The 24,579-nt window shown below is 38.2% G+C and overlaps 2 protein-coding genes across 2 annotated transcripts; both read left to right on the plus strand.

Moving 5' to 3' along the window:
* Positions 1–1,560: 1,560 nt before the first annotated feature.
* Positions 1,561–2,505, plus strand: LOC102430742 (olfactory receptor 5F1). Its single transcript, XM_006092064.1, has one exon. The coding sequence runs from the start codon at positions 1,561–1,563 to the stop codon at positions 2,503–2,505; it is 945 nt and encodes a 314-aa protein (XP_006092126.1).
* A 7,905-nt stretch (positions 2,506–10,410) lies between these two features.
* LOC102439548 (olfactory receptor 5F1-like) lies at positions 10,411–11,355 on the plus strand. Its single transcript, XM_006091928.1, has one exon. The coding sequence runs from the start codon at positions 10,411–10,413 to the stop codon at positions 11,353–11,355; it is 945 nt and encodes a 314-aa protein (XP_006091990.1).
* The last annotated feature ends 13,224 nt before the right edge of the window (positions 11,356–24,579 follow it).

Genomic DNA, 24,579 nt, shown 5'->3' on the forward strand with positions numbered 1-24,579 from the left:
TAACTGAGAATTTAAATGAAAAGGTGTAATACAAAACTTGCTGCACTAGGAGTTCTCTCTGCACATAGACTCTCCCTGCTTATAGGCACTCAATGTGCTTTATTTAACCTTGTTTCACTTGCATCTGGAGGTCTTGAAAATCGGTGCTATCATCCCCTTCAAGGATAAGAATCACAGACAATAATTTCAAGAAGCGAACACAATTCCGAAATCATAAAAAAGCAATATGACTTTCCTATCCATTGTCCTATTTATTCACAACATAATTTTTTAAAACACTGTACAATAGACTTAGTTTCTCCTCATTAATTTCACTGAAGAACAGACTTAGATTGAAAGTTAAACTTACTCAGACAAAGAAAGAGACCCACCCAACCCCCCAAACCCTACCTCCCTACACACACACATACTGGTAAAGGTAAGAATAATAATTTGGTTTTGGGTTATGTACCCATTTGAAATAAGCTGAGAGAGAAAGGGAGTGAGAAAGATAGAGATAATGTAAATAGGCAATTAATATTTTTATATTGGAAACAAGAAGTCTTTAAGGTAATACAGAGATGAGGAACCTCTTCATGATGCAATGTTTGATTCCATATAGCTTCATGTGAGCTAATTTTATTTTATGTTGAGACAGAGTTTCTGCCTTCAGAGGATTGGCTTCACAATTAACTCCTACAATCTAGTCCCCATGGTCACCCAATTCTCGTCCAGAAAAACAAAATAAAAGTGCAGCAACGTGTACTTACTCAGAAGGAGTCTCAAATTTTTACAAATAGATCCTTCTAATTGTCATTGCATTTCATTTTATTTAAAATTTGATTTTTTTTCTGAGAATTCCTAATAAAAAAGAAAATAATAGTCTACATGAGTAAGACACCATGGAAGGAAGCTCCGGAGGAATTGATGCTCTTATTCACTGAGGTGGACAGGTACTGGGTCTGCTACTACACATTAATTTGATAGTGCACTTTGTAATAAGAAACAATATTTAGTTCACTTTTAAAACAGTACAAAATCATTCTTAAAGATAGATAGAAGTCAAAATATTGGTTATTTGAAATGCCACTATTTCTGTTGCTTGAGGTACACAAGGAATTTCTGGGAGGCAATGCATGAATTTTGGAGTTGAAGAACAAGCAGAATGGTCTTGAGAAAAGAACAATATGTTTGAGTTAAACTAACATACCTTTCAGAGACTGGGAGAGACTTAGCAGAAATACTTGTATCCTTTGTATTTTGGATGTGAGCTGAAGGAGAACAACATATGATGAATTTGAAGAAACTTAAGAGGAGGATGTGGATTTAGACCAGTTATTTGAATGCTCTGCAACCAGAATAAAGGCAATTGCTTCATAATTTCAAATGCTTCTCCATTTCTCCACTATTTTTCCACTTGTACGGTCACTCTATTTACCATGCCTTATTAACCCAGATATGTTTTTTCCCATGTGTGAATGTCCTCATTAACATTTCTACTATTTTGGTAAACATTTTAAAAATAAAGCATTAAACTACATACAAGCTTAAACAAATAAAACACATTTATATTTGTTATAAATGACCAGAACTAATTATACTTTGGTGACCGAGTTCATCCTGCTGGGATTATCAGACACACTGGAGCTACAGATAATCCTCTTTTTCCTCTTTTTTGTCATTTACACACTGACAGTTTGCGGGAATGTGGGGATGATCCTCTTAATCAGGACTGATTCCAGACTCCACACACCCATGTATTTCTTCCTGGCTAACCTGTCCTTTGTGGACATTTGTTATTCGTCCACCGTCACCCCAAAGATGCTGGTGGATTTATTGTCAGAGAAGAAAACCATCTCCTTTGCTGGCTGCTTTCTGCAGCTGTACTTCTTTATCGCCATGGCCACAACTGAATGCATCCTCTTCGGCTTAATGGCCTACGACCGGTATGTGGCCATATGCAACCCTCTCCTGTACCCCTTGGTCATGACCAGGACAGTCTGCCTGAAAATGGCAGCAGGGGCTTTTGCAGCGGGACTCTTGAACTCCATGGTGAACACAAGTTATATAAGCAGCCTGCCATTCTGCAGTTCCAATGTCATCCAGCACTTCTTCTGTGACAGCCCTCCGCTCTTTAAGCTCTCCTGTTCTGACACACCCCTGAATGAAAGCATCTTTTCCACTACTGCTGGAGTGAATATAGTTGGGACTTTGCTGGTCATCCTCACCTCCTACTCCTACATTCTCTTCTCTGTCTTTCGTATGCATTCAGGGGAGGGCAGGCACAAAGCTTTCTCAACGTGTGCCTCTCACCTGACAGCCATAATTCTGTTCTATTCCACCGCCATCTATACTTATCTGAGACCTAGTTCCAGCTACTCCCTGGGTCAGGACAAAGTGGCTTCCGTGTTCTACACGGTGGTGATCCCCATGTTGAACCCACTGATCTACAGCCTCAGGAATAAGGAAGTGAAGAAGGCTTTTTGGAATTTAATTACCAGGAAAAGGATGCCTCTATTTTTGTGATTATTTGATTGTTTTTCTGAACTAAATAGAATATTTAATGACCTTTCAAAGGATGGTTCAAGGCTACTGTTTTTAATTAGAATATTTTAAAGTAATTATGTCCTATAATTTTCAAATATACATATCATACAAGGTAATTACCTTAAATTTACTTAAGTATAAGATTAATTTAAAAACTTATATATGATTCTGTTTCCATTCTGCATCTTCAGAGTCCTCAAAAATGAAGCCTATTGTAATAAAATCTTGCCTAGGAAAATAAAGGTATAAAGTCTTAAGCAACGAAAGTCACAATATCACATGATACTAGCGATAGAAAATAATGTGTAAATATCCATATGTTTTTCCTGTGCATTATTATTCACCATTTATGATTTGTAAAGATTGTTATATATTACATATGTAGAAAATGCTTTAAATTTAACATATTTTGATTTAATAGATCAAGTTATCCCAGGTAGGATGCTTAAATAAAATTTCAGAACTATAGTTTTAATTGAAAATGTAAATTCCAGCTTTTATTTCCATTATTCCTCCATATACATAGATCTTTCTTAAAGAATGTGTGAGTTTGTGCAAATGTGTGTCTGATTAGAATGCATCAATGATTGCTCTCCTATTCCCTCCCCTTCTTAAAAATTTCCAACCCTTCTCTTTCTCTTTCTCTTTTCTTTCTCTTATGGGACTGACACAGACACATACACATAAAACTACATATACAGCAAAGTGTTTATCAGTGCAGGGTTCCAAAGGAGAGGGATCAATGTTCAGTGGAGGAATGGGACACATATTCTTTACAATAAGCATATTCTTTACAATAAGCTCATTGATTATGTGCTCATAGAAATCTCTTAGCAATTACCAACATAATCAATTAATATCAATATTACAAACTTACAGTTATAAAATAAATAACTCACAAAATGTAATATCAGCATGGTGACTATAGTGAATATGACTGTATTGCATATTTGAAAGTTACTAAGAGAGTAGATATATGAAACTCATTGCAAGGAAAAAGAATGTTGTAATATGTATAGTGATAATGATAGCTAGACTTACTGTGGTGATCATTTCATAATATATACAAATATTGAATAATTATCTTTTACACCTGGGACTAAATAATGTTATATGTCAATTATACCTTCATTATAAAACATTAAAAAGAAAAATTAAGCATTATTAATAGGAAGGTAAACAGTAGTTGGCCTAGTAGAATTATGGAGGAAAGGGAGATTAGGCTTGCTAAAAAGAGACAACCACATTTACTGGTATAGTTTTTGAAGGAAAACCCCATATAAAACTTCCCCTGCCCTTGCCTCTGAAGTGGCACCTGATTGAAGAGGTGATGGTCCAGTCATCTGAGATGCAACATAACAGGCTTTATGTTCTGTCACTAACAGGTCACCCTACTCATACATACAATGCCCTCGGTGGTCCATATAGGTGCCCTTGGCCAAATGGATGTTCACAAAGGCATTAATGTTGTCTGTGCACCCAGCAGCCATGCTCTCACACCCCCCCCCCCACATCGGTTACTGGCACTGGAGGCCTATGGCAGAATGATCAGGCTGGTCTCAGAGGTGGTTCACTGTTTCACTGAGTAGCTCACCTACTTTATTCTGCACCACCTGCTGATCATTGACTGGATTCTTCCCACCCTCATTGTCCCGAGTATTTAATAAAATTACATATGGAACCAACTACTTCACCAATAATTACTAATATTATATTCCTTCCATTAAATGTTTAAATTTTCAATAAAACAGAAATAGCAACAATATTTGGAAGTTGAAATTCAGTTATTCTGAGACTTGAGTTTTCAGACATATCATATTTCAGACATATCATTTTATCTTCCTACTCTCTAGTATAGCTCTCCTACATGTAATTAATCTTATTTACAAAATCTACAAATATTTCCTGCTTTGCAGACTATTATCACATAATAATGTTGGTACTTTATTATAATTCATTGAATGTGTGCTTCTTATGCAAATTTTTATTATTTCATTTCTTTAATTATTTAAATTTAGATTATTTCTTGAGACATAGAAGCATGAAACAGACTGCTGAAACTCAGAGAGAAGGTGAGGGTGTGTGGGTGGGTGGGTAGGAAGAGGTCAACCAAAGAATTTGTGTGCATATATGCACACTCATTGACACGGACAATAGGGTGGTGAAGGCCTGGGACAGGGAGCAGGTAGAGGGGAAGAGCAGAGGCAGGCTAGATGGGGTCAATGCAGGGGGAAGAGGGGACATATGTAATATTTTCAATAATAAATAATAAATATTTTTTTAAAAATTGAATAGATTTTGAATTGTTTCATTCTACCTTTCATATGATAGTCTTTTAAAAATATTTAAATTACAGAGTATATAATAATCTTGCCTCACATAATCAAGATATGTGGAAATCTAAATCAACAATAGAATGAGTATCTTTTTCAGGTAAGTCAATGATAAACAAATATATTTAGTGCATTTACAATTATGCTTTCCCTCCTTTTTTTAATTTAAATTCTTTATTGTTTAAAGTATTACATGAGTCTCTTTTCCCCTATTGATCTCTCCCCAGCTGCTCCCACCTCCCAGCACATGCCCTCACCCACCCCACCCCCCCGTCTGTGTCCATTGGTTATGTTCATATGCATGCATACAAGTCCTTTGGTTGATCTCTTACCCTCTCACCCTCCACCTTCCCTCGTAGGTTGGACAGTATCTTCAATGTTTCTATGTCTCTGGTTCTATTTTTGTTCATCAGTTTATGTTGTTCATTACATTCCACAAATGAGTGAGATCATGTGATATCTATCTTTCTCTGACTGGCTTATTTCACTTAGCATAATGCTCTCTAGTTCCATCCATGCTGTTGCAAATAGTAAGAATTCCTTCTTTTTACAGCAGCATAGTATTCCATTGTGTAGATGTACCACAGTTTTCTAATCCACTCATCTGCTGATGGGCACTTAGGCTGTTTCCAAATCTTAGCTATTGTAAATTGTGCTGCTATGAATATAGGGGTGCATATATCCTTTCTGATTGGTGTTTCTGGTTTCTTGGGATATATTCCTAGAAGTGGGATTACTGGGTCAAATGAAGTTCCATTTTTAATTTTTTGAAGAAACTCCAAACTGTTTTCCACAGTGGCTGCACCAGTCTGCATTCCCACCCAGCAGTGCAAGAGGGTTCCTTTTTCTCCACATCCTCGCCAGCACTTGTCATTTGTTGATTTGTTGATGATAGCCATTCTAACAGGTGTGAGATGGTACCTCATTGTCGTTTTGATTTGCATGTCTCAGATGATTAGTGACTTTGAGCATGTTTTCATATGTCCCTTGGCATTCTGTATGTCCTCTTTCGAAAAATGTCTAGTTAGGCTCTTTGCCCACTTTTTGATTGGATTATTTATCTTCCTTTTGTTGTCTGAGTTCCCTATAAGTTTTGGAGATTAGGCCCTTATCGGATATAACATTGGCAAATATGTTCTCCCATTCAGTTGGCTTTCCTATTGATCTGTTGATGGTTCTTTTTTCCGTGCAGGAGCTTTTTATTTTGATGTAGTCCCATTTGTGTATTTTTTCCTTAGTTTCCATTGCCCTAGGAGCTGTATCAGTAAAGATATTGCCAGAACAAATGTCTGCTATTTTGCTGCCTATGGCTTCTTCTAAAATATTTATGGTTTCCCATCTTATGTTTAAGTCCTTTAGCCATTTTGAGTTTTATTTTTGGGTGTGGTGTATGTTGGTGGTCTAGTTTCATTTTCTTGCATATATCTGTCCAATTTTCCCAACACCATTTATTGAAGAGGCTGTTTTGACTCCATTGTGTGCTCTTGCCTCCTTTATCAAATATTAATTGAGCATAATGGCTTGGTTTGATTTCTGGGTTCTCTGTTCTGTTCCATTGGTCTATATGTCTGTTCTTGTGCCTGCATCAGGCAGTTTTGAGAACAGTGGCTTTGTAATATAGCTTGATATCTGGTATTGTGATCCCTCCAACTTGGTTCTTTCTCAAGATTGCTGCAGCTATTCAGGGTCTTTTTTTTATTCCAGATGAATTTTTAGAGAGTTTGTTCTAGGTCTTTGAAATATGCCTTTGATATTTTAATGGGGATTGCATTGAATCTATATAGATTGGTTTGGGTATTATGGGCATTTTAATGATGTTGATTCTACCAATCCATGAACACAGTATATTCTTCCATTTGTTCATGTCTTCCTCTATCTCTTTTTTCAGCATCCTGTAATTTTCTGAGTACAGGTCCTTTACCTCCTTTGTTAGATTTATTCCTAGGTATCTTAATTGTTTTGTTGCAATGGTAAATGGGATTGTTTTTTAAGTTTCTCTTTCTGTGAGTTCATTATTGGTGTATTAAAAAAGCCATAGATTTCTGGGTGTTAATTTTGTATCCTGATGCATTGCCAAATTCATTTATTAAGTCTAGTTTTGATGGGCAATATCATGTCATCTGTGAATAATGACAATTTTACTTCTTCTTTTCCAGTTTGGATGCCTTTTATTTCTTCTTCTTGTATGATTGCTATGGCTAGCACTTCCAGTAGTATGTTAAACAGGAGTGGTGAAAGTGGGCATCCCTGTCTTGTTTCTGTTCTTGGGGGAAATGTTTTTAGTTTTTGCCCATTCAGTATGATGTTGTCATATAAAGCTTTTATTATGTTTAGGTATGATCTCTCTATCCCACTTTGCTGAGAGTTTTTATCAGGAAAGGGTGTTGAAATTTGTTAAATGCCTTTTCTGCATCAGTTCATATGATTAAGTGATTTTTGTCTCTCAGTTTGTTTATGTGATGTAACACGTTTTTTGATTTGAGGATATTGTACCAGCCTTGCATCCCTGGAATAAATCCCATTTGGTCATGGTGTATGATCTTTCTAATGTAATGCTGGATCCGATTTGATAGAATTTTGTTAAGGATTTTAGCATCTATGTTCATCAAGGATATTGGCCTGTAATTCTCTTTCTTTGTAGTTTCACTCCTTTTTTTCATAGAATTTATTTTGGCAATTGTGGAGTAAGTGACATGTGATAATATAAAACTTACCCTACATGTCATAAATTGCAAATCCTTTTGATCAATACCAAATTTATACCCATTGAAGAGACTACAATCCTCAGAACACTAGAGTTTATCTCTTATGCACCTTCTGTGAAAGTCAATATCTATATCACCTCATAAAATAATCAGAAGAAAAACACAGTAAATAACTAAGTATATCCTAAGAATCCAGAAACACCAATCAGAAATAATTTATGCACTGCTATGTTCATAGCAATGTTACTTACAATAGCTATGATCTGGAAACAGCCCAAGTACCCATCAATAGATGAATGGATAAAAACCTGTGGTACATCTACACAATGGAATACTATGAAGCTGTAAAAAGAAGAAACTCTTACTCTTTGAGACAGCATGGAGAGACCTGGAGAATATTATGTTCAATGAAATAAGCCAGTCAGGGAAAGAAAAATATCACATTATCTCACTTAACTGTGGAATCTAATGAACAAAATAAATTGATGAACAAAATGGATCCAGAGACATGGAAGCATCCAACAGACTGATGAATCTCAGATGGGAGGGAGTGAGGGTGAGCAGGAAGAGATCAACCAAAGAATGAATATGCATATATGCATAACCCATAGACACAGACAATACTGCAGCGAAGTTCTGGAGTAGGGTAGGATCCTGGTGGAACAGAGTAATGGGGGGGAAATGGGAGACATCTAAAATACAACAATAAAGATAAATGGAAAACAGTTTGCACAGATGCCAATCAGAGGGTAGTTTTTAATGGCATGATAATGAGATCTTTACATTGTTATTTTTATTGAATTTATTGGGGTGACATTGCTTAATAAAATTATATAGACTTCAGATATATAATTCTACAATGCATCATCTACATATTATATTGTGTTCACCACCCAAGTAAAGTCTTCTTCCATCACCATTTATCCCCACTTTACCCTCTTCTATCTCCCCACCCGCCTCATTCAGTATCTTTCGTGATGTCATAGATCTTTCCTTAGAAGCACAAGAACTCTACATGCTCTGATATTAGGAAAATTAGATTTATTAGAAGTTACACACATGTATGTGTATATGTGTGCATATGTATATGTGTATATATGTATTATATATGTTATATATATAAAATCTTCTAACGGAGATAAAATGAAATTAGACAGAAAAATTAGGTAGCTGGGTATTAATGCTTTTGTTGAAGACTGTGCTCAAGTCCATTTTTTCACGTCTGAACAGTTCGTCCATTGAAATGTCATTTAATAGCTTCAAGCCCTGCTTTATTCATCTGCAAAGTGTTCAAAATAAGCACACCTCTTTCAAAGACTTAAAAACTTAAGTGGGAAAGTGTAATACAGAACTCAACGCATGATGAGTTCTCTCTGCCAAAAGAATCCCCTTTCATATGGACACCCAATGTGCTTTATTCAACCTGGTTTTACTTGGATATTTAGATCTAGAAAAACTGTGCTACCATCCCCTTCTATGATGAGAATAATGGACAACAATTTCAATAAGCTAACACAATTTCAAAATAATAAAAAAGTAACTTAATTTCCTTTTTCATTGTCCTGTTTGATCAGGGTATAATTTTTTAAAACACTATACGATGTATTTAGTTAGTTCCTCCTTGTCATTAATTTCACTCAAGAAAAGAATTGGATTGAAGTTTAAACTGACTCATCATCTCCACACACACACATTCAGGTAAGGGGAAGAATAATAATTTGGTAGTGGACTACAACCCATTTGAAATAGTCTAGAAAATACAAAGAGAGAGGCACCGTAAATAGCCAATTTCTTTTTTACATTGGTGAAAGTCTTTAAGGTTATATAGAGGTCAGGAACCACTTCATGATGCAATGTTTGATTCCACATAACTGTGTGTGATTATATTTTATTTTATTTTGAGCCTGGGAGTTTCTGCCATTAGAGGATTGACTACACAATTAAACCCTATAATATAGTCCCCATGGTCATCCAATTCTCTTCCAAGAAAACAAAATAAAGGTGCAGCAACATGTATTCACTCAGAAGGAGTCTCTCATTTTAACCAAAAGGTAATTCAAATATTCATTGCATTTCATTTACAGAGTGAAATCTTTCTCCTTTATTTTTAAGCTCCAACTGAGAACCCCTAATAAAAACAAAAAATAATAATCTGCATGAGTAATACACTGAGGAAGGAAGCTCATAAAGATTTCATGCTGTTATTCATTGCGGGGGACAGGTACTGTGTGTGGAACTACATGACATTAATTTGATTGTGTACTTTATATCAAAAATAATTATTTAGTTCATTTTTAAAACTCTACAAAACCATCCTATAATATACAATATATATCAACTTATTAGTCATTTGAAATGGGCACTGTTTTTGTTGCTTGAGGTACACAAGAAATTTCTGGGAGGCAATGCATGAATTTTGGAATTGTAGAATAAACAGAGTGGCCTTGAGAAATAAACAATGGATTTGTGTTAAATGCACATACCTTTCAGAGACTGGGGGAGACTAAGGCAGCAATATTTTTATCCTTGGCATTTTGAATGTGGGCTGGTAGAGAACATCCGTTGCATATGAAGAAACTTAAGTGGAGTACGTGGATTGAGACCAGCCATCGGAGGAACCTGCAACAGACTTAATAAGGTCAATTACTTCATAACTTCAAATGCTTCTCTGTTTCTCCACTAATTTTCCTCTTACTTCAGTCACTTTTCTTACTATATTTTATTAACCTAAGGGTTTTATTTTTCATGTAGGAATAGGCTCTTTAACATTTCTACTATTTCCTATAACCTTTGGAGAGGGAAATATCTATATCTATATAAGCTTAAGCAAACTATATGTGTAATACATGACCAGAACTAATTATACTTTGGTGACCGAGTTCATCCTGCTGGGATTAGCAGAAACGCTGGAGCTACAGATTATCCTGTTTGTGCTCTTTTTTGTCATTTACACACTGACAGTTTGTGGGAATGTTGGGATGATCCTCTTAATCGGGACTGATTCCAGACTCCACACACCCATGTATTTCTTCCTGGCTAACCTGTCCTTTGTGGATGTTTGTTATTCGTCCACCGTCACCCCAAAGATGCTGGTGGATTTATTGTCAGAGAAGAAAACCATCTCCTTTGCTGGCTGCTTTCTGCAGCTGTACTTCTTTATCGCCTTGGCCACAACTGAATGCATCCTCTTTGGCTTAATGGCCTACGACCGGTATGTGGCCATATGCAACCCCCTCCTGTACCCCTTGGTCATGACCAGGACAGTCTGCCTGAAAATGGCATCAGGGGCTTTTGCAGCGGGACTCTTGAACTCCATGGTGAACACAAGTTATGTAAGCAGCCTGCCATTCTGCAGTTCCAATGTCATCCACCACTTCTTCTGTGACAGCCCTCCGCTCTTTAAGCTCTCCTGTTCTGACACACGCCTGAATGAAAGCATCTTTTCCACTTTTGCTGGAGTAAATATGGTGGGGGTTCTGCTGGTCATCCTCACCTCCTACTCCTACATTCTCTTCTCTGTCTTTCGTATGCATTCAGGGGAGGGCAGGCACAAAGCTTTCTCAACGTGTGCCTCTCACCTGACAGCCATAATTCTGTTCTATTCCACCGCCATCTATACTTATCTGAGACCGACATCCAGCTACTCCCTGGGTCAGGACAAAGTGGCCTCCGTGTTCTACACGGTGGTGATCCCCATGTTGAACCCTCTGATCTACAGCCTCAGGAATAAGGAAGTGAAGAAGGCTTTATGGAATGCAATTACCAGGGAAAGGATCCCTGCATTTCTGTGATTGTTTGGTTAATTTTCTGGACCTAGCAGAGTATTTAAGGAACTTGCAAAGCCTATTCAAGCCTACAGTTTTTCATAAGAATATTTCTATTTATGTCCTTTAATATTCAAGTATATTACCAAACTTATATACAACCATAAAAATTTTATGTAACCATTTTGTGTTTTCATGGGTTCTAAACAATAAGGCCTATTTGTAATAAAATCTTACCTAGGGAAACAAAGATATTGAATGTTTAGAGACAAAAGTCACAATATCACATAAAACTAGCTATAGTAAACATTGATAATTACACATTCATCTTTTTCTCATGTATTCTTTTTTCACCATTTGTGATTTCTAAGAGAATATTATCTATTACCTGTCAATGTTTGTTAAATTGAAAATGTTATTCATTTTTAAATATTAAAGTATCTTGTGGAAAAATATTTAAATTTTGAGATTATCGTTTTAATACCACTATAAACTCTCCAGCTTTTATATGCCTCATTACCCATATATACACACATACATATTCCCTAAAAAATAAGTGTGATTTTGTGCAAAAGTGTGATTTGAGAAAATTGCTGTCTGATTAGAATGTTCCAGTTACTTCTCTTTCCTTCCCTTCTCCTCAAAAATTTCCAATTCTCTCGCTTCCTCTCTCCCAGACTGACACACACACAGTAATGCCCACACATACACATTTGGCTGCTGCAAAGAGTTTACTGCATGAAGACTTAAATGGCTGAATGTGCCACATATTATTTACCATGGCTCATGGATTTCTTGCATATAGAAATCCTCTATAAATTTCTAATAAAAATATATTAAAATTAATCTTAATATTAAATCTAAGCATTCTTAATATGCAGGTAGACAGGCAGCTGGGTTAGTAGAACCCTGGAGGGAACTGAGTGAGGGCCAGTGCTTGCTAAGGAGACAGCCACATTTACAGTTATTGGAGAGAAATGTTTCCCCACCTTTCCTTTACCCTTGCTGATAGATGTTGTGATGAACAAGTCATCTGGGATATGGCATAGCAGAGCTTATGGTTTGTCACACAGAGGTCATCCAGCTTGACCATTCATAATGCCCTCAATGGTCCACATAGGTGACCTTGGCCAAACAAATGTTCATGAAGCTATTGGTGTTGTCTGTGGACCTGTGGGCCATGCTCTCACCCCACAGGTATATAGTAGGTACCTGGCCCTGGAGCCCTTGCAGCAGAAAAATCAGGCTGTCTCAGAGGTGGTTCACTCTTTCCTGGGTACCTTGCCTACTTTCTTCGGCACCAGCTGGCTGCTCATCGGCCTGATTTTTTTCTGCTTTCCCTGCCTTGTATATTTAATGGAATCACATATGGGACCAGGATATTTCACAAATAAAAACTAATATAGTCCTTCCATTCAATGCTTTAATTTCCAGTAAAACAGAAATAGAAAATGCTTGAAAGATGAAGCCAGTTACTCTGATATTTGGGATTTTAGACATGTCATATTTTAAGACATCTTCTCTATTTTCTAGTTCAGTTTTTCTACATTTAATTAATTTTATTTAAAAGTTCTACAGATATTTTCAGTGTTGGGAGCTATTGTCTTTAATGATGTTTCTTACTTTTAATTCATTAAATATAAGCTTCTTATGTAAATTTCAATTATTTCTTAAATCCATTAATATTTACAAAATCACATTTATCATATGTTCTTGATTATTGTTCAATACATTTATATGAAAAATTTTCCAACTATTTTTTACTCTCTTTAACTCAAAAGAAATCTAAATAATAAAAGCATTAAGAGCCCTAGCTGGTTTTATTCAGTGTGTAGAGCATTGACCTGCAGACCGAAGGGTCCCAGGTTGGATTCCGATCAAGGACATGTACCTTGGTTGCAGGCTTCTCCCTGGCCTGGGCCCTGGTCAGGGCTCGTGCAGGAGGCAACCAATAGATGTGTTTCTCTCACATCAATATTTTTCTCTGTCTTTCCCTCTCTCCTCCACTCTCACTAAAAACCAATGGGAAAATATCCTTGCATGAGAATTAAAAAAATAAAGGCATTAAGAGACTTCTAATTTTGATTTTGTACTAGAGGCCTGGTGCAAGAAATTTTTGCACGGGGATGGGGTGTCCCTCAACCCAGCCTGCACTCTCTCCAATCTAGGACTCCTCAGGGGATGTCCAACTACCGGCAGTCAGACATCCCTCTCACAATCCGGCACCTTTGGCTCCTAACCGCTCACCTGCCTGCCTGCTTGATTGCCCCTAACCGCTTCTGCCTGCCAGCCTGATCGCCCACAACTGCCCTCCCCTGCCGTGACCCGCCTCCTCTGCCAGGACCCGCCTCCTCTGCGCAAGACGGCAGAGACACCAGGACCAGCTTCCTCCGCACCACGCAGAGCCACAGGACCCCCAGGCTGCACCACCCGGAGAAGCTGCCAGGCCCCACTTCTGCTGTGCATGAGGCCATTTTGTGGCAGCCATCTTGTGACGATGTCATGCAAGGGTGTCACGTGAGGGTGTCACGCCACCTAGGCTTTTATTATATAGGATGTGTGTGATTTTATCATTCTCTTCTTTCTTTAGGACCTGACAATATTTATTAAACCCCCCCATGAATGTAATGTTATTTTTGCCTTTTTGATATACTATCTCCTTTGCTTCTGGTTTTTATATTCCCAGTCCTTTATTTTACTTGAATGTTTACTGTTACTACATTCTCCAAATATACACATATCAATCAATGTTTTGCCTTATTCAAAAGTTTTGAGTAATTCATTTATTAAAATGAATGAAGTTTGAAATGTATGTCTTTAGGCTATATTTTAATCTACATTTTTATCAGTAATTAGATGAGGCCAAATAGAGAATAGCTCTCAAAACCTGTGACCAAGTTGGAAAGTAAGCAAGCAAGCTGAAAGGAGTAAAAGAATCAATATTCTAGAGTCACAAATTCCAAATAAACAACTAAATATAATCATTAGTAGATGGAGCCCTGTATTTAGGCAGGAAAATATGAGTACAGATTGATGTTATTATATAAAAACTAGAGGCCTGATGCACAAAATTAGTGCACTGGGGGGGGGGGGGGTGTGGTCCCTCAGCCCAGCCTGCACCCTCTCCAATCCAGAACCCCTTGGGGATGTCCAACTGCCGGTTTAGGCCCAATCCCACAGGCCTAATCACTGTTGCAATCCAGGACCACTGGCTCCTAACTGCTCACTTGCCTGCCTGCCTGATAGCCCCTAACCGCCTCTGCCTCAGCCCCACACCCAAGACCCTGGATTCCAACCTCTGGCCAGCCACAGGCACCCGGGACCCGGGCTTCCCTCCCTCTGGCTGGCTGCAGGCATCCAGGACCCAGGCTGGCTTCACCCAGATCAGCCGCAGCCGCAGGGGACCATGCGAGGGCGGCTTCACCCGGGCTGGCCACAGGTGCCCAGGACCATGGGGTGGGCGGCTTTGCCTGGTGCTGCATCTGTAGGCACCCGGGACTGCTGGGCAGGCAGCTTTTCTCCCGCTCCCATGCCACAGCCACAGGCACTGGTGCCCAGGACCATGGGGCAGGCGGCTTTGCCGGGGCCCAGCTTTGTCAGGAAGGACATCCGGAAGGTTATCCAGAAGATGTCCAGTCTAATTAGCATATTACCCTTCTATTAGTATAGATAATGTTGCATTTAGTTTGTAGTTGTACAGTTATGTGGGCAATGTAACTTTCATTGATCTATTAAAAATGGGAGGAGAGGGCATATGTATTGTAAATAATAATTAGGTTAAAGGCTGGAGCCAAGATTAAGTGAAGAAATAATTCCATTTAACTACACAGTGATCAAATAGAATCAAAAATAGTGTGTTATTTCATAGTCAGCAAGTTTCAATGAACAGAAATAAATAATATTATGTCCAAAAGGCAATGCTTAAGTGGTGGGGTACAGGGCAAAAAAAATCAAATACAAAGGAGTTGAATTGATGTGAGAATCTATACTCTGTACAAGAGGAATGTGCAAAAAACTTTATTGAAAATATGCAGTTTTATTGAAATATATAGCTTCAGAGAAACATTGTTAATAGCTTTATCAAAAATGTATGGAATGCAAGTCAAATAGAATGTGTGGATCAGAAAGCAGAAATGTGAATATGTGTTGCTAATTTTAGATATAATTTACTGCTCTAGCTGAGAAATTGAAATGTATTATCTTTAAGGTTCTCTTACATTTTTGTGATTTAAATCCTGTTGTGAAAACATTGCATATATCCGTGTACCACCCTTAAATCTCAAAGAGTCCTAGGTATTTCAGCCACTATCAAAACTGATTGAGGAATATATCCCAATTAAATAAAAACACCAATCAGAAAGAATATATGCACCCCTATGTTCATAGCAGCACAATTTACCATAGCTAAGATTTGGAAACAGCCTAAGTGCCCATCAGCAGATGAGTGGATTAAAAACCTGTGGTACATCTACAGTATGCTGTAAAAAGGAAGGAATACTATGCTGCTGTAAAAAAGAAGGAACTCCTACCATTTGCAACAGCATGGATGGACCTGGAGAGCATTATGCTAAGAGAAATAAGCCAGTCAGAGAAAGATAAATATCATATGATCTCATTCATTTGTGGAATATAATGAACAACATAAACCGATGAACAAAAACAGATCCAGAGACAGAGAAGCATTGATCAGACCATCAAACCTCAGAGGGAAAGTGGGGGGGGGCGGGTAAGGGGAGATATCAACCAAAGGACTTGAATGCATGCATATAAGCCTAACCAATGGACACAGACACCAGGGGGTAAGGGCATGAACGGAGAGGGGGCAGGAAGTGGGGGATAAGCACACATATATATCTTTATCAATAAAGAAAACAAACTGATTGCCCCAAGAACTGAAGAAAGAGGTGATAAATATTGTCCAAGGAATTTTGAGGTTTTGCAAACAGATCAACCTGATGGAGATGTATGTCAAAAACTCTGAGTGTCTGAATTAGACTCCACACCCTCAACCTCTTGAAACTGTATGATCATATTTACCATGTGTTGTTCAACAAACAAACATAATAAATATAATATACTAGCTAAGTTTGTGTTGAGGCAGTGTCAGATTCATTAATACACTGGGAAGAGAAACATAAAGATGAAAAAAGGTACAGGCTTAGAGGGGATATGGCAATAGAAGCTTTATTTACAAAGCTGGAAAATATAATGAGCCACATAAAAATGTTAAAGTTGAGGTTTTATTTTATAAATTATCATGCCCAAATCATGTGCTACTTAAGAGGATGGTGTGTCAGAATAAGCTGTGTGCTAGATTTGGTAAGAAATAGTAAAAAAATAATAAATAACACACTTAAAGAGTGAATGGTAAATCATATCTGTGGCTGAGTGTAATGACATAGCTTTATCCTCCAATAATAGTGCCCAAACAGGCATGATTAGCATTGGCTCATAGAATGTGCCAAAAGAGGTCAGAGTGACAAAAATCAAATCTTATTTTTAAATGGGCCATTGCCAGTGATTTTTTACTAGGGATAACAAAATTTGCGAAATTCACTTTTCCTATTTCTTAATTTTGATTTTTCTCTTTAAAAATATATATTACATTTTTCTTCTGAAGATGAGGCTGATAACTTCAGGTGAGACTTAAATAAAGTAGTTATTTACTATTGATCTGTTTAGATGAAAACAATATGCTTGATATGAAACACACATGCACTCACACACAGGATTTTAAAGACACTGACATGCTATTGAGAACCTTGATTGGATAAAAGCTTGAGTCACTGAGAGCAGATTTTGTCCAAGAGGTTGTTTCCAGTGTAGGAATCACAGACATCTTGTGATTTGTCCCTTATTAATTTCACTTCCTTTATCAAAAATGCAGGCTGTGACTCCGTTCTCTTTACCTTTCGTGGTCAATGACAGCATTGTTCCTGTCAGGAATATTTGCTTTTATTCAAGAACTAGAGGCCCGGTGCACAAAAATTTGTGCACTCGGGGAGGTTCCTCAGCCTGGCCTATGCCCTCTTGCAGTCTGGGACCCCTCGGAGGATGTCCACCTGCTGGCTTAGGCCCACTCCCAGGAGGAATGGGCCTAAGTTGACAGTCAGACATCCCTCTGGCAGCCTGGGAGCCCTCGGGGAATGTTCACTTGCCAGCGGGGAGCAGGCCTAAGCTGCAGTCGGACATCCTGAGGAGGTGGGAGAGGCTCCCACCACCACCGCTGTGCTGGCAGCCATCAGCCTGGCTTTTGGCTGAGCAGAGCTCCCCCTGTTGGAGTGCACTGACCATCAGGGGGCAGCTTCTGCATTGAGCGTCTGCCTCCTGGTGGTCAGTGTGTGTCATAGTGACCAGTCATTCCCAGTCGTTCTGCTGTTAGGGTCAGTTTGCATATTACCCTTTTACTATATAGGATAGAGGCCTGGTGCATGGGTTGGGACTGGCTGGTTTGCCCTGAAGGGTGTCCCAGATCAGGGTTGTGTCCCGCTGGGGTTCCTGGCCAGCCTGGGTGAGGGGCTGATGGCTGTTTGCAGGCTGGTCAAGCCCCCCCCAGTTGGGACCCTCACCCCATGGAGGTTTGGCCAGCCTGGGTGAGGGGCTGATGGCTGTTTTCAGGCAGGCCACACCCCCCTTAGGTTGGCGAGGTCCCCACTGGGGTGCCTGGCCAGTCTGGGTGAGAGGCTGGGGGCTGTTTTCAGGCTGGCTAAGCCCCCCAGTGATGGGAGCTCTCAGCCTCTCCTTTTTTTCTTTTTTACTTTTTTATTCTGGAATTTATTTACCTTCTATAATTGAAACTTTGTAGCCTTGAGAGGAGCTCAGAGTCAGCCAGGGCGGGCGGGAGGGAAGCCTCCTGCTCGCCCCAGCTCCGTGGCCACAGCTGGCTGAAAGCAGGTATCTGGGGTTTATTTACCTTCTATAATTGAAACTTTGTTGCTTTTAGTGGAACTCAGAGCCTGACACGGCAAGCAGGAAGCTTGGCTTCCTCCATCATTGGGGCAACCAAGCCTCCTGCTTGCTCCAGCTCCACGGCTGCCGGCTGCCATCTTCATTGAGTTAATTTGCATATAGTCGCTCTGATTGGCTGGTGGGCGTGGCTTAAGGCGTAGCGAAGGTATGGTCAATTTGCATGTTTGTCTTTTATTAGTGTAGATGTTTTTAGCAAGACTGTTTTTACCCCTTTCCTGGATTCAAATTGATTTCTGATGTTGCATTCTTGCATTTATAAATGGCGTAAGGAAAAAAGCACCGGTAGCAATAACAATGCATTTTCACATTGCTACTTATTCTGAGAGCTGCAATTTATTAAAATACTTTAAAAGAAACTGTGAATTAACTAGCATCCAACTATATTGGGCTTAATTATGCATTAAGCAACATAGAACACCATTCTAGCTAAGCAATTCCTAGCAAGCAAGAAGAGCAAAGGTGGAGACATCACAATTCCTGATTTCAAACTGCAGGGTAGGGTAAAAGTAAGCTTATAGTTGTTAATATGCAAAATAATACAATAATTAATAAATAATAATAATGCAAGAATGATCTCTGAGTTTCACATACTCAAACTGCAAACCTATTTTCCCCCCACCCTGAATATTACAAAGCTTAGAAATCAAACAGTATGGTATTGGCATGCAAATAGACACATAGATCAGTGAAACAAAATAGAAATTCCATAAATAAACCCACTCATATATGGCCAGCAAAGGCACCAAGAACACACAATGGGGGAAAATAGCCTCTTCAATAAATGGTACCAGAAATACTGGATATCCATGTGCAAAAAAATAAAATTGAATTCCTATTTTACACCACTCACAAAAATTAAATTGAAATGTATTAAGGACCCCTATCTTAGAACATATACAAAAATCAACTCAAATTTAACTAAAGACTTAAATATCTAATAAGGGGTGTGTATATATATATATATATGAAATTCAATTAAAAACAAACAAACAGTAACTATTCTAAAATAGGAAAATGACTTGACTATACATTGATAGATAGTTAGAAGACAGAATTCACATGATTTTGGTGACTCACTAGACATGTGGGTAAAAGACATGGAGAATGATAAATATGTTATATTTTTTAATGTGGCAGAGATTTTTTTTTAATACTATTTCTTTTTAAAAAAACATTTTTTTATTGATTTCAGAGACGAAGGGAGAGGAAAAGAGAGATAGAAACATCAATGATGAGAGAGAATCATTGATCTGCTGCCTCCTACATGCCCCCTACTGGGGTTCAAGCCTGTAACCCAGGCATGTGCTCTGACCAGGAGTCACAGTGGTTGACGCTCAACCACTGAGCCACACTAGCCAGGCATGGCTGACAATTTTCAATTTATGTATGACAAAATTATGAGTCAAAACAGAAGAAAATGTTTGAGCATAAGGTCTATGTAAATCCTGCGACCACTGATTACAATAGCTACACTACTACAAACCTGGTCCTGGCCACTATTAACTCCCACATAGATTGTGGCAACCACCTCCTAACACATCTCTCTGCTTCCACTCTTGCCCTCACTAATGTACTTTGTGTTCTTATTTCCTACCACCTTTCAAGCATTTTACTCATTTCTTAAAATGTAAGAAAACACAATATATATCATTAATGATTTTGAAAGATGCAATGACATGGTTGCACAATACTGAGTCCCTAAAAAGCCCAAGTGTTCTATGTAGATAGCTCCATTCTTGGAGGTGGATGTGTACTGGGAAGTAAATAAGACAGATTCCCTTGAAATCAAGGACTTTATGAAAGGAAAAGAAGACAAATTATGGAATAAAAATTTAAATGTAATATAATAAGGGGAAAATAGAGAGCATTATATTAGAAACTAGAGGCCTGGTGTATGAAAATTCATGCACTGGAGGGGGGTCCCTTAGCCTGGCCTGCCCCCTCTCACAGTCCGGGAGCCCTCAGGGGCGGGAGGCCACCTGGAGATCAGGGGAAGGCGACGCCCCCATCACACCTCTGCTGCTGCCACTGCCGGCAGCACAAGCCTCAGCCTGCCCTGGTTACCTGAGCCTTTGGTGGCCTGGGCAGCTGGGCAGCTGACATCCAAGGCTTGCCTGTGCCTCAGGCCAACCCTGGGCAGCTGGGGGGTTGAGGGCGGGTCTGGCCGCACCCCGAGTGGGGCTGAAAGGACTGGGGGACTCTGGTGGGGCTGAGGGGACTGGGCGCTGCCATCTTGTGGCTATGGGCACCACCATCTTTGTGATGGTGTGGTGGTCAATTTGCATATTCCCTCTTTATTAGATAGGGTAGTTAACTTTGCCTACAAAAATAATGGATCACTTTTCATAAATGTGACACAGCAACTCAGTCTAAAAGATAACCAGGAGTTTGGCAGTCAGACATGAGACCAAGCTACAGAGTACAATGTTTTCAGTGCCTCCTGAAGGTTATAGCACCATATCTTATGCAATTAGATATTTATTGAAAGTTTCAGTAAATAGAGAAAAGCTGGTGCATGTAGTGATTATGTTACATAGCTTACCAACTATTTACAGCAATAATAACAAGTCACTCTATCTTCTCTCTCCTCTTAATTTTAAAGCCCTCATAAGGTCCTTTTCCCATCCTCACTTTCTGATATAGAAACCTTGAGGCTTATTATACTCTATCCTCTTGTCCAAATTCATTTTTCCTTATGTTAATATCTGTAACTACAGATAAATCCTATCCATGTCATGAACAGAGAGCCTTAACATGTAAACAACCTAGATTATGCATGAAATCTAGAATATTTCCATGTTATATTCTTTGAGGTTAAGAAATGGTTTTTAAGAATTTCAAATTTAGTATCCTTGGATTTCATATGTAGATAAAGGCCAACTTAGAGACTGATAATGTCTTTTTTAATTGAATTTATTGGAATGACATTGGTTAATAAATCTATGGGTTTCAAGTATACAATTCTGTAATACACCATCTGTATATTGTATTGTGTGTTTATCAGCCCAAGTCAAGTCTCCTTCCATCACTATTTATCCCCTTTTTACCTTCTGTTACCTCTCCCCATCTCCCCTTCCCTCTGACAATCACCAAACTGTTGTCTGTGTCCATGAATCTTCTTTATCTTCTTTGCTTAATACCTTCATTGGTCTTAATACAACCTTTCCCAATGGGGAATTGCCTCCACTTTCCAAATATGGAGAGGATGGGAGAAGGTAAAGAGGAGTGGCCAGGGGGCTAATGCTGCTCAGACCGTATTCCATAGAGAGCATCCTTACTGCAGCACTAATCCAACCAGAGGCAGCCTGGGTTGTTTTCTAAGTTACCACCTGATAAACAGATTACTGAGTTAACTATGCAACATGTCCTGGAGAGAAGATGCCGTCACAAGGAATAAGAGGCTATTACTTCTTACCCAAGGTACACTGATAGATTTTAAAGTGAAGTATAAGCTTCAGGAAAAATAAGAATGGCTGAATTTGTTACTCGAATAATTTAAACCAAAAATTTATATTACACAGATCATATCTTTATGAAAGAAGCAACACATGGTGATGTCTCCATAATATAAACAAGTAAGCAGTAATTATTTTATTCTGCTTATTTTATGGTAGTACATTATTTTTCATCTCAAAAATTAAGTCATCAAAGAAAATACTTGCTTCCAATCAGACTAATTTATGAGATAAATCTCCTGAAATTAAAATGTAGATGGTAGCTATAAGTAATCAACTCAGTCTTTCATTTTTATAATAGCAATTGAGATATAAAATGAACATAAAATCACCTTGCTGTTGTGACATTTCATATTTTGTAAATTTATTAATATTATTCTTAAAGCATTAAATTTAAAATAATATTTCTACTGAATGTTCTATGAAGCCCATTGAATTCTGATTAAAAATGCAGACTCTGCAAAAATGCAGGAATGGATGGTCAGGCCAGTGATGCCGCTGCTGTGGGCAGGAGGCTGCCGAGTTACCAAGGTCCCCTGGACCAGTGCTGCGTCTCACAGATGTGGGCACACACTGGCCGGGTGAAAGGGTGATTGTGGGAGGCAGAGCTGCTGTGGAAAGTGCTCAAGAAGAAAAAGCAAAACTGTTCAAATGAAACAGATCTAATATGCAGTTGTAACTTGAACAACACAGGTCTGAACTATGTGGATCCACTTATATGCAAAATTTTTCAATAAATATATTGGTGGGGGAAAGGACATATATTGGTGGCCTGGCATTGCACTGTTGAGTTTGAAGTCAGCTGGTTCACACCAGCTTTTTGATATTGGGCATTACTTAATTTCTCTCTACTTCTGCCTCTATGTCAAATGTGAATAATAACAGTACCTACTTCATTCAGAATGTAGTAAATGAGATAATGCCTGTGAAGTCATTAACAAGGTGATTATTACATAAAAACATGTTCAAAAATTGTTGACAATAAAAAAAAAGTAGTTTCAAATAATCAGGCCTCTCTATTCTCCATGGCTATGTTAGTTCTCATTGAAACAGAAAAATTGGTAGAGGAGGATCTGGCATTCCCATATTACAACTGCAAAATACAATTAATTACTAATGGAGAGATGAGATAAATTTTAAAAAATAAGGTTATCCCCCGGGATGCTTATATTAAATAGGATTTGAGTTAGACCTTTTAATTTTGCTTATATTTCTATAACAAAGCCTACTTCTTCGTTGTGTTCTAAGTACAGGAAACTGGCACAGAAGAGAGAAAACTAAACACAAAGCCCAGGAAATGACAGTGGTTCCCCCTTGGTTTGGCTGCAGGTGTGTACCCACACAGCATCGAATGGGTACAGACCGGCAGCATACTACTTTTAAGCTTAGTATTCCTGCCAAAACACCCTCCTGTACATTTTCTCCTCTTCTAGATTAAGAAAAAGCTACTCCATGGCAGGATAAAAGATGAGAAAAGTTTGAGAAGAGAGGAAAAAATATGTAAGTTAAAATAATAATGATAAGTACAATAAGTATGTTAATCATAAATACAATGCCTAATAGAAGCAAAACTGCCTATTTTAAAGCAGGCAGTTAACATGGGTTATATTACTTACCCCTCAAAACAATTCCCTGAGTCACATATTATTATTATTACTGTGTATATTTTCAAGCAAGAAAAATTAAGCTCTGATCATTTAAATAAAGACATGTTATCAGAATATATCTAATTTTCATTTTAAGTCAATTAATGTCAAGTTCTTTGGTCAGCGAGTACTTGAATTTAGTTAAATTTTCCCAAGAGAAATATTTATGAACCACCGCTCCATTTAAGACTTCAGCTAGCTATTGGAATGCAAACCTAAATAATAATAATATGAGGGAATTTTTTTCTGGAAAGTCTTTTATTCTATTTTCTTAAATGTAAAAAATAACAAAATGCTTCTGTGATATGTAAGATCTTACCCCGTCTCAGAGTAAATGTCACTTCCTTAAGAAATCATCTGGTGTCCCCATAACACCTTACGCTCCTTCCTATGTAGATGCTGCACATTCTAGGGTAATAACCTTTCTAATCGGTCTGACTTCACCTAGTCTGTAAGCTCTGTAAAGACAGAAACTGGGCTCATACTATTTACCATTAGCATCCTTAGTGTTTAACACATTCTGACACTTAGTATTTACCCATAATAAATTACAATATATGCTGCAAAATATATATTGATTGACACCCTGATACATTTATCCAACTTATCTGGGTTACTGAAAATTCAATTCTCTTTTTGTTGCAGTTCTTTTTCATAGGTATAACTTCTTAGAGAAAACATATATAAGTAAGGTGGTATAAATTTTGAACATTTTGAGTAGATCTAAAATGAGGAAATAACTACCAAAAGGGGAAAAAAGAGAGACCAGAAAAACAAAGAGATGGAAAGAGAAGACTTGGGGGAGTGTACTTATTCTCTGCTTGTAGAACGTAGTATTTGAATCTGAAATGCCCCAGGTCCTTGATCCCTCCTCTTGAAATTTCTGAGCCATAGCAGAGAAGTAACTAGGAGAGAGCTTTTATCTTTAGGATATGCAGTGAAAACTTAACAATGTCAGAATAGAGAATTCACTGAACTAAGAAGGCCAGGGTTTAGGATTAGTGAGATGCAAGAAACAAAGAGTAGAAATTTAAGTACTCGGTAGCTCAGGATTTGTGAGAGGGAAGAGGAACTGGGGGTCTGAAAAGTGAAAAGGAAGACTATATTCTGTAGGAAGAGAAGATGAAGTTGGAGTCTGGGAAATGGAGGAGAAACTTCAAAACTCATGACAATGTAGATCT

Source organism: Myotis lucifugus, unplaced genomic scaffold (genome assembly GCF_000147115.1).
Source record: "Myotis lucifugus unplaced genomic scaffold, Myoluc2.0 scaffold_97, whole genome shotgun sequence".
In the NCBI taxonomy this organism is placed as follows: Eukaryota; Metazoa; Chordata; class Mammalia; order Chiroptera; family Vespertilionidae; genus Myotis; species Myotis lucifugus.